Source organism: Xyrauchen texanus, chromosome 22 (genome assembly GCF_025860055.1).
Source record: "Xyrauchen texanus isolate HMW12.3.18 chromosome 22, RBS_HiC_50CHRs, whole genome shotgun sequence".
Classification (NCBI taxonomy): Eukaryota; Metazoa; Chordata; class Actinopteri; order Cypriniformes; family Catostomidae; genus Xyrauchen; species Xyrauchen texanus.
The window spans coordinates 24,146,229-24,160,815 of record NC_068297.1 but is presented as its reverse complement, the minus strand read 5'-3'; the positions used below and the strand labels follow the sequence as shown (position 1 = coordinate 24,160,815).

At 38.6% G+C, this 14,587-nt stretch overlaps 1 protein-coding gene across 1 annotated transcript in view; it reads left to right on the top strand.

Moving 5' to 3' along the window:
* The window catches only part of LOC127662874 (tubulin epsilon and delta complex protein 1-like), a 17,270-nt gene extending 3,503 nt beyond the window's left edge, over positions 1–13,767 (top strand). Inside the window, exons 4-8 of the mRNA XM_052154262.1 lie at positions 209–391; positions 3,290–3,379; positions 6,009–6,095; positions 10,014–10,220; positions 13,193–13,767. Coding sequence (XP_052010222.1) covers positions 209–391; positions 3,290–3,379; positions 6,009–6,095; positions 10,014–10,220; positions 13,193–13,555 — 930 coding nt within the window. The 3' untranslated portion in view covers positions 13,556–13,767. The remainder of the gene's footprint in view (positions 1–208; positions 392–3,289; positions 3,380–6,008; positions 6,096–10,013; positions 10,221–13,192) is intronic.
* Positions 13,768–14,587: the final 820 nt, after the last annotated feature.

Below are 14,587 nucleotides of genomic sequence, written 5' to 3'. Positions count from 1 at the left end.
AAATTAAGTTAAAATGTGGAGAAAAAAGCCATAGACATTGAAGGAGGGACCTGAGCCAAATCTGGGGACCAGACTTGAGTGTGAGCCAGTAAGCAACCGCATAGAAAGAACCACTTTTTCCCCCCATGTCCAGATTTATCAGATTCTGAAGTGAAGAAAAAAAAAAAAGTGTTTTTGTGATTTGTTCACTTATGTTTGGACATGTTAGGTCCCCCAAGGTCTCATACTTGGACAGGAAGATATAGTGGCACATGGAGCAGAAGCTGATTCCAAAGAGACTGTGAGGAATGATCAGGCGTTGCGGGCACTGCAATGGCAATATGGGAAACTGAGGCTCCAATGGAAGAGCTTACACTCAGCCCAGGATGAGAGATCCAGACTTATCCACAGGGCAAGTCACTCAGTCTACTGTGGTCTGTAATCATTTTAATTGGATAGTTCATCCCAAAAGGAAAATTCTCTCATCATTTACTCGCCTCATGCCATCCAAGATGTGTATTACTTTCTCTCTTCTGCTGAACACAAATAAAGATTTTTAGAAAATTATTTCAGCTTAGTAGGTAATCAGACCTTCTGTAGCTCCAAATATCACAAAGGCAACTGTAAAACAGTTAAAGGATGGGCAAGGAGGAGGCGAGAACCGGCTTGTCAACATAAATAATAATTTTAATGTAAACTTAAACCAAAAGCACAAACATAAACATAAACACACATGACGGACATGCCCGTAATTCTCTCTCTCTCGAACAATCGTCACCGGCCGCCTTTATCCCTCGCGCGCCTCATCAGGCCGATTGGGGACCGGGCGCGCAATATTCCGACCCGGCCCCGCCCCCCTCCGCTCCACATTCCTCCCGCCGTTATCTCAGGCCGGGGTGCCACCGGCATGACTTACACCCCCCCTATCCCTGGGGCGGGGTGTATCTCGCGTGGTCATCCCCGCCTTCCTCGCCCTGGGAGGAGACAGAAGGGGACAAACAACAACAAAATAGGCGAGGGAAAAGGCCAACATGGTGCGAAAGGGAGAGGGAGAGAGGAGAGAGAGAGAAAAGGCTCACTCACCGGTTCTCTGATGTACCGTCGCGTGGTCACTCCTCCGCCCCTGGCAGCGGCTCTACCGCTCCGGGCGGTCGGAGAGTTTCTTCCCTCCTCCCCTCGCGGACGGCGGTCTTCCCTCAACCCCTCCGAGTCTCTGGGGACGGCAGGGCACTCCTCCGCCCCCGGCAGCAGCTCCCTCGCTCCAGGCGGTCGGGGTATCCAGTCCCCACTTGCCCCGCGGACGACGGCCGTACCCCGCATCCGGGCGGTCGGGCTACTCCGTCACCCGGCAGATGGCATCGGTGCTCCCCTGGGTGGACGGCAGTGTCGAGGACTCTGCGACGGGCATCCCTCCTCCTTCCCGGGTTTCAGCACCAATGTAACACGGTTAAAGGATGGGCAAGGAGGAGGCGAGAACCGGCTTGTCAACATAAATAATAATTTTAATGTAAACTTAAACCAAAAGCACAAACATAAACACACATGACGGACATGCCCGTAATTCTCTCTCTCTCTAACAATCGTCACCGGCCGCCTTTATCCCTTGTGCGCCTCATCAGGCCGATTGGGGACCGGGCGCGCGATATTCCGACCCGGCCCCGCCCCCCTCCGCTCCACAGCAACATACAAGTAATCCATAAGACTCCAGTGGTAAATCCATGTCTTCTGAAGTGATATGATAGGTGTGGGTGAGAAACATTTCAAAATGTAAGTAATTTTTTTACTTTAACCTTTTTCACTTTTACATCTGAAAGCCACATGTAGTCCCTGTTCAGTTTCACTTTATAATCTGCATGTAATTGTGGAGATTTAGAGGGGGGAAAGATGACTTTATCTGTTTCTCACCCTCACCTATCATATTGCTTCAGAAGATAAGGATTTAAACACGAGTCTTATGGATAACTTGTATGTTGCCTTTATGTGATTGCTGGAGATGCAAAGGTCTGATCACCATTCAGACCTACAGAGCTGAAATATTCTTCTACAAATCTTGATTTGTGTTCTACTGAAAAAAGAAAGTCATACACATCAGGAAGGGCATGAGTAAATGATGAGAGAATTTACATTTTTGGGTGAACAATCCCTTTAAACCCTTTAAACAGTACTCTCATAAAAAAAAATTATATATATATATATATATATATATCAGTATGCATGCATACACACACACAAACACACACACACACACACACAGTACTGTGACAAAGATTTAGGCACTTGTGAAAAATGTTGCATAGTGAGGATGTCTCCAAAAATAATTAAATAGTTTTCAATTATCACTTAGTCATACAAAGTCCAGTAATTATTAAGATTAATCAATATTCAATGTGACCACCTTTGCCTTAAAAACGGCACCAAATCTACACCTGGATACAGTTTTCTTGCTTGTTGCCAGATAGGATGCCAAGAAATAGGAGAAATAGGAGATACTTGGAGAAATAGATACTTGGAGAATCTATTTAGGCTGTCTCAATTGCTTCTGTCTCTTTATGTAATCTCAGACTGACACGATGTTCAGTGGGGGGCTCTGTGGGGGCCATGACATCTGTTGTAGGGCTCCCAGTTCTTCTATTCTAATCTTTTCTTTTTGCAAAAGTAATGTTTGGGAGTCTAAAATGTATTTTTCCTATTGACACACTAAAGCTGAAGATATGATAAATCTAACAAAAATTAGTAAGGCTTATACTTAAAACAAGAATAATACATTTCATTGTGATAGCGAATATAAATGTGTTTTTCCCTTAAAATTCTTGGATAACAATTCTAGGCTTTTAACTCAAGTGCGCTTCAGAGATAACTAAGCAAAACAAGTAACTAAAATGCTTATTTGTTGCTAGAAATAGTCAAGTTTAAAGACATTTATATACCACTGCTTTATAATCTTACTGCTTTCAACCGATTCCTTCCAACCACAGAACTGCACACACATTTTGAGATATTATGTGGGGAAAGCTGCATCTTTGCTTCCCTCAAAAACTGACAGTAAACTTCAGTAAACAGGATGTGGCACAAACATTCAATTGGGATGTACCTTGATGCCTTCTACCTCCATATACAGCATTTTCTCCATATTTGTCTCAGCATTTTCACAACCTTAATATCTTATGTTGTTTGGCTTATCAAGATAATTTATCTTGTTTTAAGGATGATTTAACTTGAAAACAAGCCCAAAATACTAGAACATTTTCATTCAGTTTCTGGACAATTACAGAAATGTAACAACACAAACTGTGATGTTTTTTTTCCGTAGGTTCTCTCCAATATCAACCCCTCTGCTATCTGTCAGAATAATGTCACTGGTTCCCATCAGAGTGACATTACATCGACTGCACTTGACAAGGTGACATGAAAACTGAGGGACATTTTATTGTAATATTGACAAGAGATCATGTATGGACCAGGATTTCTGCATTATTTGGCAACACCTTTACTTATTTAGATTCTCTCCAGGAATACCGTCAAGCATTTGTATTCCTTGAGTGTACGTCAAGTGCTTCTATCCACCATCAGAGCTTATGGTAATCAGCGTTCTATAATAACTGCTGTAAGCTAGGTAACAAGCTTGTCTCAATATCGAGTTGATTGCACGCAGCTGTCAATGCGTTTTTATTTATCCCCTGGCTTTTCCTAGGGAAGGTTGTAGTGAAGCATCCACATCTGTGTAGCTTTTGTGTGACAGATTGACAGGCTGGGAAATTTAGCTTGTTTGAAGCTAGTGGATCTTGTTCTTTAAAGTCAATAGGCCCACGCTTTCTGGATCCCTTCCTCTTTCCTTGCTCTTTAGAGGCTTTGTAAGAGTATTTTATCTCTGAGAAAAATTCGTCCTCCTGACATCTAACAAAGGGGCAGGTTTTTCAGACAGGTTGTTTATGCTGTTGGGAAGGTGTTAAAATGAAATAGTCGGATAGAGAGAAATGAGTGATAAACAATGAGAGTGCTTTTAAAAAGTGCTACTTTTTAGGGCTGGCTGAATTTCCTCCTTATACCCCTAATCAGAGGAACCAGCATTTCAATCTAGAAAATTGCTGGAAAGTAATTTCAAAATGTGAAATGTAAGAACTAAAATACAGTAAGAATCTACTTATAATCTTGTAAAATCTAGTGAACATAAATGGCATGTTTTCCACTGTTATTTTCTAAATGAACATGAGAGAATATTTTAGCATTTTTACTTGTATAAACCAATTTAACAATACAAGGTAATAAACCTCATTATTTACCGACATGTATTTTTGACCAAAACATTTTAAAGCAAGAATGGATACTTTAAAAAAAGTTAGAAAAACTAATTAATTGTAATGAATCTCTGAAATGAATGTCAACACACACTGTTTTTGAGCTTTAAATTAATTTATACAACAGTTAGTTCCATTACAGCTGGAATCTCATTGGATGAGCGGCTTTCCAAGGGAGCTGATACACTGTTAAACTGCACTGGGATGCTTCGCTATTTTTATCACTCCACATCACCACATGGCTTTGTAAATAGTGGTGGATATTTTGATCATCATTATCAAAATATCGATAATGATGAGTTCTTGAAATTATTCTTTCAGTGACCATTTCTAGAGATTGCCTTTTAAGGATTGTCATTTAAGTTATGAGTAAATCATACAATTTTTGACTCAACGGATTCATTAAAAAACACAGAGCGACTCCAGTCAGGCTTCTTAAGCAACCAATTGGCCCGGTTGCTAGGGTGGGTAGAGTCATGTTGGGTTAACCTCCTTGTGGTCACTTCCATAATGTGGTTCTCGCTCTCGGTGGGGCATATGGTGAGTTGTGCGTGGATGCCACGGAGAATAGCGTGAGCCTCCACGTACGCTAAGTTTTCGCGGTAATGTGCTCAACAAGCCACGTGATAAGATGCATGGATTGACTGTCTCAGATGCGGAGGCAACCTAGATTCGTCCTCCACCACCTGGATTGAGGCGAATCACTATGCCACCACGAGGACCTAGAGCGTATTGGGAATTGGGCATGCCAAATTGGGGAGAAAAGGGGTGAAAATTAAAATAAAATAATATATAAAAAATCACAGAGTAACCTTAACAAAACTTAAAAGATTAGTTCAGTTTACGAATGAAACACCACTAATTCAAAACAGAGTATTGAGAGCAGTGCAGAGATTAGGGATGCACTTGATGCTTTGTCTTCTTTTGTAACTATTTTCACTGATGGAGAAGAAATGCCTGGACTAACTGGCAGTTTTTTAACTGCAGTGAGTGCTTGGCCAAAACATGATTCGGTTAAACATACATAATGTGCATTCTTACATCACTGTGGTGGTAATAAATCTCAGTACATCAGGGGATGACAGAGTTAACATCAAAAGCCATTAAACTGGATGTGTAAACTTGACATAATTGCCTAAAGTATGTTTCTGGCCTTAGCGCACATTGCGAGTGGATGCAAAACTGGCCCATAATTGTATGGTCTTTAGGAAATTAATGAACATATAAACTACATGTTGAAATCACGTTATTAATGATATTGGATCATTTTGCAACAATTATTTATTGAATATGCTGTATAGTAGATGTTCAGTGTATATAGCCCTACTACTTCCTGCCAACTGGTAGGGTGTGGGAGGTCTTTCAGTTTTGAATGTCTGGAGTATACAGGGTGAGATGTGTCCAGACAGGCTAATAATTCACTCCGCTTTAGCTCTGTAAGGTGTGGTGGGCAGCTCAGGGATCCCCCCCCCCCCCCCATGCCCTTCAGCCTGTGTGAGATACTGAGAGGAGTTATCAACCTCAAGACTCTGGGGAGCTTCTGTCTAACTGCAGAGATGTGAGGTATTAGCTGGCTCCTGGAGGGAAAGAACCACCCCTGAGAAAAGATCAAAGCAGCTGCCAAGTGTGCTGAAAACTGCACTTGCACTGTTGGGCCACTGGAGGTTTTATTGTTGTAGAAACAAAAGAGGCATAAAGCATGTAATCAGTTCTTACTGTGTGCTTTTATTGTAGGAGCTGGAGCGGATACTGGCACTGAACGAAATTCTGGAGTCATATCTGGATTGGAAACTTCACGAGCCTTTATTCTGGTGCTGGATGGTGCGTATGCGTTATTTCCCACAGGAATGATTTTGAGGTTCAAACATGCACTCCTATATTTAATAATCGGTTTTTGTGCTGTTTCTTCGCTGTTGATCAAACTAGGTATTTAATCATGTGTAGTTCATCACGCCAGATCAAACCAACACAAACCCTACGTTCGAATGTGTGTAATTTCATACTGTATAGTATAAAATCAGTTCATCAAATGATTAGGTTATCCCAATATGCAGTATGAAGGTATGGTCACATTTACCTTCACAGGCGAGATGCAGTCATCTCAGTGGGAATCCGTGTGATCATAATTTTCTTGCGATGGACTTCTAGTGGTGAAAATTTGACCCAACGAATTTCAAGTTTGGTGAACTTTCACAAGTGAATTCTCCATGTTGACCAATAAGAAGTTGCTTGGATTGGCAGTGATCTGTGTGTGGTTGGTGCTTCATACACATCTACACTGATTTTTAGTGGCGAATTTCTTTTTTAACTTCACTCTCCCAGAGTAATTAATGCACGTTTAAGCCCACATGAATGATGAGCCGTTAAATTCAAAATGCTGAATAAAAAATTTAAAAAGGAGTATCAGGTGGTTCTTTTCAAGTTTATCTGCTAAAGGTAACAAGAAACTTGTTCTTCATCAAATTCAATACTTACTTACTCTGAAAGTATGAGAATTCACACGCAACTATTGTGAGTTCAAACGTAAACAAATTGGCTTACCAGACATATTCTCCTGTCTGAAAACTTACTAATGACAGTAAATGTAATATGTATATTACCCCAGCTGTTGTTTGGGAGCCAGACTGCCGCTTTGCCCACAGTAACCTTGCCCAGCTTTGAGTTGTCATTCACAGTGATGCACTGGCTCTGCAAGCCTCTGAATCTGGCAGACAAGAGCCCTCACTCACAGTGGCACCTCGCCAGGTTGAAATTAAGTTGTAAAGAAGTCTCCGGCTAGTAGGAGTGAATCCTGAGCTCTTGGCAGGGGCTTCATTTTTCACTAGGAGTGTGCATATTGAAGTTAAAAGGGGATATTTGAACTGCTATTCAGTAAGAACGGTGAGCTCATGGGTCTCTTTGAGTCAAACAAATGGAGGAAAGCTTGTGATTTCCCACTCCCAGAACATCAGAGTATTTAAAAGATTTATTTTCTAGTACTGTTACCGTATTCTTTTATGTTGCTTCTAGAAATCGTTGTAAGACACTCAATCAAAGCAATGTTCTGATGATGCACATTGTTTTTGCATTTTATACTGTTTTGTCTGTTTCAACATAACAGTAATACTAAAGCACTTATCTAAAACTGTGTTTATAAAACAGATAATTCCAAATTCCTTCTGATTGTGTGAACCGAATCTGAATAAGTTTTATGTTGTTTTGCTACCACAAAGATAATGAACTGTATTACTTGACAGAAGAATTGTTTATTCCTATTAGTATTATTATTATTATTAATGACAAGTTGAACTGTTTATGGAACACTGGTGTCTTTAGTCATATTGCTGTTGCCAGCCGTTTTATAAAACTAATAAGCTACTCCAGAATTCACACAGGGCCTCTCATGGCTTATTGCCTTAAATCAATAAAGTGACATCAGGCATCAAAACACTTATGGACTTGTGTACAATCAAAAGCTACTTGGATAAGTGTTTAGTACTTTTGGAAAATGGTATAGAATTGGAAAAGAAAAATGTTATCTTCCACCAAAATCGGTAGATCAGAATGATGCCAATAGTTACAAATACAGATAAAGGTAGCAATATATCATGCATGTCTAACAATTATCAATTATATTGAATTTGTTCAAAAGGGATGAAATTATAATATACTGTACATGTATACCCTGTTAATATAATTTTCAGAGCCCTTTTTATTTAACAAATTAAATCTGTTAAAATGCAGAAACATTTTCCCCAGTCCAAATAACAGGAAGTAGGGGAATGGAAATCAAATAGTCCTAACATGTCAATGGGAAATGTAGTCTACATATTGGGGATAGAGTGCTATTTGGACAGGATTGCCTTGTCACTGTCCACACATGATTGAAAGCAGCTCTGAAGCTTCAGCTATTGGTTGAACCACTGTTGATTAGCACAGGTTCTTAAAGCATTGATTTCCTTTGGAGGCACTCACTGAAAGTCTGGCTTTGGAAAACCTGGATCAACAACCAGGGTTCCCATGCATACCTGAAATTTTGCAATGCAGTTTTCCAGTAATGGAAAAGTAATGGAAAATTAGAAAAATGCCTAAATGTCTTTGAAAAAAATATTATTTGTCCTGGAAAATAAAAGTTTGACTGTGTCACTAACAATGTTTTTGTTACATGTACTAAAACAACATAATAATGATCAGGACTCAGGATAGTTGTCAAATACACACATTCATATTTTGTCACTGCTAGCGGCTTCACATTGTTAAACCATATCAGTGGTTGATCGTCATGGGAAAAAACCCTGTCACATACATTCTCTGCTCATATGCTGTTATCTTTGCTTTGCTCAGATTAAGTAATTTAACAGCACTACAAATCTGAACCTTTTTACCCATAATAAGTATATTATAATGGGATGGTGATATAGTGCAAAATATTATTTATTTCATTCCAACATTGCTGTAATGATAATTTTGTGAATATACAGTATATGGATGGACTCACTGATTTCAGTCTTAAAAATGTCATTATCTGGAGGTGAGATTCTACTGTCAAAACACAGAAATGGCAAAATATTGGAAATGTGAAAAGACAAGAATACTGTATATTATTGCAGTATAGTAATGTGATATTTAATTTGTAAGGTTACGGTTGTTATGGTTTGTGCTGTGAGGATTTTGTAAAAATATATATATTTTTTTTAAATCTACTAAAACAATGCAATGTCATGTTGAAAAATTACATAAATTAAAATAATTATTTTTGTATTTTATTAAAGTTTTAATGTATTTTATGAGACACCATTTTGAAATAATAAAATTTTATTAAACTCTCGTATACGAAATTCAGAAAAAATAACCATCCAATAATCACAATATACACCATGACCGCTCATGTGGTTTTGCTTGAATATTATACCCATTGGGCACAATTTCAAAGAGTTATTCTGAAGTGTCAGGAAATGCTGCAGCAGAACTGTTTTAACAAGATGTATTGGGGGTCTTTCACACCAAATGCATTGTTGCATCTGTGCTTGGCACATTTGGCAAATTTTTTAGACACTTTCAAGTTAAAAAGAACTTCATGCTTTAACACCTAAAAATGCAGCTAAATACAGCTATGCAAGAACGTGCTCAGTCTGAACAGCCCCTTAGCTGTGGCAGGTTTACTAAGGCAGGTATCCCTAATACACTTACTGAAACGTATGTGTCCAGCTGCATCAAACCCCTAAAGTTAAGAAAACCCTTAGTTATTACTCTAAACCAATGGGCAATGGGCAGCTGTCTTTAGAATTTCATAACGACTAGGGGGTGGGCTTTTTTGGCTTGGGCCAGTAAGCAACCAACCAAAACAATGTAAGAACCAATTGGAGCACCCTAGTGCCAACATAGCAACTTCCTACAAACCACTCATAACATCCTAGCATTGTGGCTGCAAGTTTTACATGGGCAAACACCACTCACACTTCACAAAATGTAAAGATCTAGTTGAATCTTTACCGTTGTGCAATGAGGTGATTGATCATAAAAGAGAATGCATGTTGACAAACAAATAAAGTCTTAGTACAAAGCATGCAGGTTTTTGTTTTAAATGGGCACCCACTGCAAACAATGTCTTCTGTTGGCTCTTTATTAAATAATGTTGTGAATCCAAAGACTTTTCAGGGTTTTTTAAAACAGAGCGTGCTGATCTGGCATACCGTTATGAGCACAATGCATCTAGGACTATTCAAGCCCAATTCCACTCATGCCTTTGTCTCTGTGCAGGACAGTGTGATTGACAGCTCCCTCGCTGATACGTGCGAGATGAAGCGAGCCAATTGCCCACTAGGGGAGCAGGCTGTCACTCTGAGGTGTCCCCACGGCGACAAGGCCAGGAGAGCATTCCGACGGCTTGACAAGATGTTGCTGAGGCTGCAGACAGAACTGAGGGTCAGAAGAATAGAGCAGTCCACTCTCACACTCACTTCACAGGTAATGATCGGTCAATAGATAAGATCTACCTGAATAAGTGTGGACAGGAAGGCTTGAACTTATTATAAGGTCAAGATTTTACTGCAGAAGTTGGAGTTAATTTTGGGACTGAAGTTCAAGCTCTGTCAGTTTTGATACTTGAGATGCTGACAGTGTAACTAAAGTTAATCAGTTCAGACATCAGTTCATCTCCAAAATAAAAATCGATATAAACTGGAAACCTAGAACCAGGTATTGTTCAGATACGATGACAATACACTTGTTTAATTACTGGAACTTAATTACTTTCATGACGTTCAGAAAATGATACATGAATGTCTATGTTGTTCTGCAGATGTGGATGGAACACTGTAATAAAATATCACTGACATTTTTACCTGCACAGCTACTGCATCTACTGTGCCACACATGAAAAAAGGAAATTGTTTTAATGAAGTTGTGTGCTTGCGCTCTGAATGGAGGAGAGAGAAAAATTGGGTGCTGGGATATCATACAAACTCATTAAATGGACTACACATGTTCCTATTGCGATGTCCTTGCTGCATGCACAAAAAACAAAAGTCATGTGAAAAAAGTGTTGCCTCATAAGTAAACAAATGTCTTGGTTCTTTTTAATGAATCATTTTTAAAAACCCAGAAATTACTCCCATGAGCATTTTAAATCAGATGATCTCGCACTGACTGAATCAGTCGGCGCAGTTCTTTATTTAATCTTAACTGCAAGTCGTTATTTCCATCATGTCCAACTCAAAATGAACCAAGACCTTATGAGTTGTGTGTAGCCAACTTAAGGCCCAAGAGACTTAAATCAGTTTAAGTACTGTATTGATTATACAGTTGAAGTCAGAAGTTCACATACACCTTGGCCAAATACATTTAAACAAGTTTCTCACAATTCCTGACATTTAATTGTAGAAAACATTCCCTGTCTTAGGTCAGTTAGGATCACTACTTTATTTAAGAATGTGAAATGTCAGAATAATAGTAGAGAGAATTATTTATTTCAGTAGGTCAGAAGTTTACTTACAATTTGGTAGCATTTCAAATTGTTTAACTTGGGTCAAATGTTTTGGGTAACCTTCCACAAGCTTTTCTCAATAAATTGCCCACGAATGTCAGATTGAGGTCAGAGCTTTGTGATGCCATTTCTCCACAGTTTTGGAGGTATGCTTGGGGTCATTGTACATTTGGAAGACCCATTTGTGACCGAGCTTTAACTTCATGGCTGAAGTCTTGAGGTGTTGCTTCAATATATCCAAATAATTTTCCTTTCTCATGATGCCATCAATTTTGTGAATTGCACCAGTCCCTCATGCAGCAAAGCACCCCCATGCTTCACTGTTGGGATGGTGTTCTTCGGCTTGCATATCGATGGTCATTATGGCCAAAAAGTTACATTTTTGTTTCATCAGACCAGAGGAAATTTCTCCATGCTCTTTGTTATTTAATTTATAAACCAATTTTTATAGATTTAATTTTTTACTTTGTTGTGATGTCAAATGATTCATATTATGATATAAGGTTTAGATCATATTGCCCACCCCTAACCTAAATAATGGAGTGTGGAATGTTGGACAGTTTATACACTCAGCGGTCACGGCTTGCCCGATGTAGCAGAAGGGGCAGAGTTATCTGCTACAATGCTGGCCTGACAAAAATATGGAATCTAGAGAAACATCAGTGGAAATAGCACTTTGCAAATGTGAGTTGAATGATTTTTCTTCTCCCCACGCTGTGAAAATGTGCATTATGTAAGATATAAATTTTAGATTGAGGTTGGCTAGCACAATAAAGCTAGTGGCAACACAAAACGTGCGTTTGAAACGTCACTTCCTTCAGATGAAAAACGGCAAATGCTTCCATGTAGTTAAAAATAAAAAAAAATGTTAGTCTTTCATTTGAGATGATCCTAAACTTTGAAAATGTATATATTAGATGGCATAGAGTTTTATATTGCGTTATTTGAGACAGCCTAAGTTACCAAAAAATAGCTTTGTTTTTTTCTACTATTATTGTTAAATATATTGTTTCGACTTGTGGTTGACCGATAGATATATCGCTGAGAAAACAGAAATCGGAAGAAAATGCTATCTACAATTTTAAATATAATATTATTTTTTTTAGATAATTCTTTACAAAGATTTGTGTGAAATTGAGTAAATATAATGCAAAATAAGAGTTTGTTATTTTTAACATTTATGTTATTTACTATATTCAATTGTGTGATATATCGACACTGTATTGGCCTGTCGGCAACCCTACTCTCTGGATATCAGCATCGGCCATTAAAAAAAAAACGACCAATCATCAACAAGTAATCTTATTCTTCAAGTATAAAAAGAATCTTTGGAAGAATTGGAACCATAATCATTAAATTCATTACGATTTCCATCACAATCACATCCGTCTTTTTTCTTTTGTCTCTCTCTCAATCCTATTTTAGTTTCTCCGTATCCTCCAATTTCTTCCCAAGGCGAGTGGTTTGTTCCATGTATGTGTAACTTTCCTCACCATGTTTTATTACCTGCTCAAAGGTTCCTCAAGCATACATCAAAAGTGTTTTAATATCCTGATAATGAGGGAGGATAGAGCTAAAATAATTCATCATCACCATCTTTTATTGCCTGAATAAATTATACTTATTGTATAAAAATTCAATGTGGCCTGTTTGATGCATAATTAGGTGTTCTCTGATCCATTGATAGATAGACCAGTAATACACACTCATGCTACAGATCTAACCTATTATGATTAATGACTGTCTGACATGGTTGAGGCTGGTGTTATTTTGAATGTCTGAAAAATAATTTTTTACATAATATTGATGGTGTTGCAAGAGACATACACTGGCATTTCTACACCAACTTACTTGACAAGTATTAGGAAATAACTTTCCTTTTCAAATTAGTATCCATTTGATGTTTGATCAGTATACTGGTCTGTTGAAATAATCTCAGTCTTATTCTCATTAGGGCAGACATCAAGAGGCTGCTCCGCTCTCTGACAGGCAGAAAATGGAGGTGGACGAGAAGGTTGCTGGCTATTTAGAAGGCCTTCATCTCACAAACACATCCACAATCACATCCAGAGGCTTTTTGCCATGTCTCCAGGATCCACAACCCTTGAGGCCATCTCACAGATACCAGACAGGGGACTCTGGCCTGCCTGTGACAGCTGGAAAGGTTCAGGCATCATGGGCTCTGGGAGAGTTGAAGGAAAGAGAAGCCGTACTACAATTGCAACTGGAGCAACTTAGGCAAAATATTAGGGTGGAGCTGCAGAGACAGGCCAGCACAATAGATGGGGTGGTTCTCATCCCACCAATTAAGAAATAAACACACAGTTTAAGTCATTATATATCCAATATACACCAGGACTGACTAGATTTCAAGCCCCTGAACAAGTTTAACATAAATGGTAGCCCTTAAAATGTTTGCTGAGTTTTGGTTTGTAGCTTTTTCTTTGGAATTTAAACTTAGATAAACTTTGAGATGCTATTGATGTATTTGAATGAGAATTCTTTGCTATCTATTTCTACGTATTTATACATGTGCCTTATTCAATGTGAATGCCAGTGTTTTAAAATAAAGAAACTTGTGGTATTCAAGGCCTTATCCTCAGTACTTCTATGCACGGAACAAAAGAGGTTTATTTGAAACTGGAATGCATGAAACCTGACATGGAAAAACTAATCTAATGAATGTTACTCAAACAAATAGGTTGACCTTTGTACTTGTGTGTATGTTGCTGTGTGCCGGAAAAAATGGGAGACAATTAATATAATTTTTTTAATGCCTGCCATTTCTTGAGAGAAAAACAGCATGCAGTTTCTAAAGTAGGTCATTCTTTCAGTTGTTTTGCAAACCCCTAAATGTTAGGACTGAAGTTAGAAAAATCAAACCCCAGTAATGAATAACCCCTGCACTCCTCAGAGATCCAATCTCAGTTTATACTCTGCAGCTTGTTCAGAACTTGAGAGGATTTCACCTAGTAAGGCTGATTCTGTTACTACCAGCCAACACTATTATGGTCTCAATTACATTTGGGAAGCTGTTAACAAGCTAGGTGTGTGAGATAACATGAGCTACTGGGTGATCTGAAGTAGCTGGCACAGACAGCAGTATTAGCAGATTAAGAAAATAATTTCCAGCACCAATTTTCGTTAGGATTATGGGCTGAAATCCTAATCTAGAAGCTGTACACAGCATGATGATTTCTAAAAGGATTTTCTTTCCATTACCTTTGGCCTCCTAATCTAAGTTAGAATTGCTGTTTACAAAAAATGAAGGAATTTACAAGCACACAGACTAGGTGGATCAATTTCCTCAAGGTTTGGTATGCATTCAAAATGAATTTAAAGTTAAGAT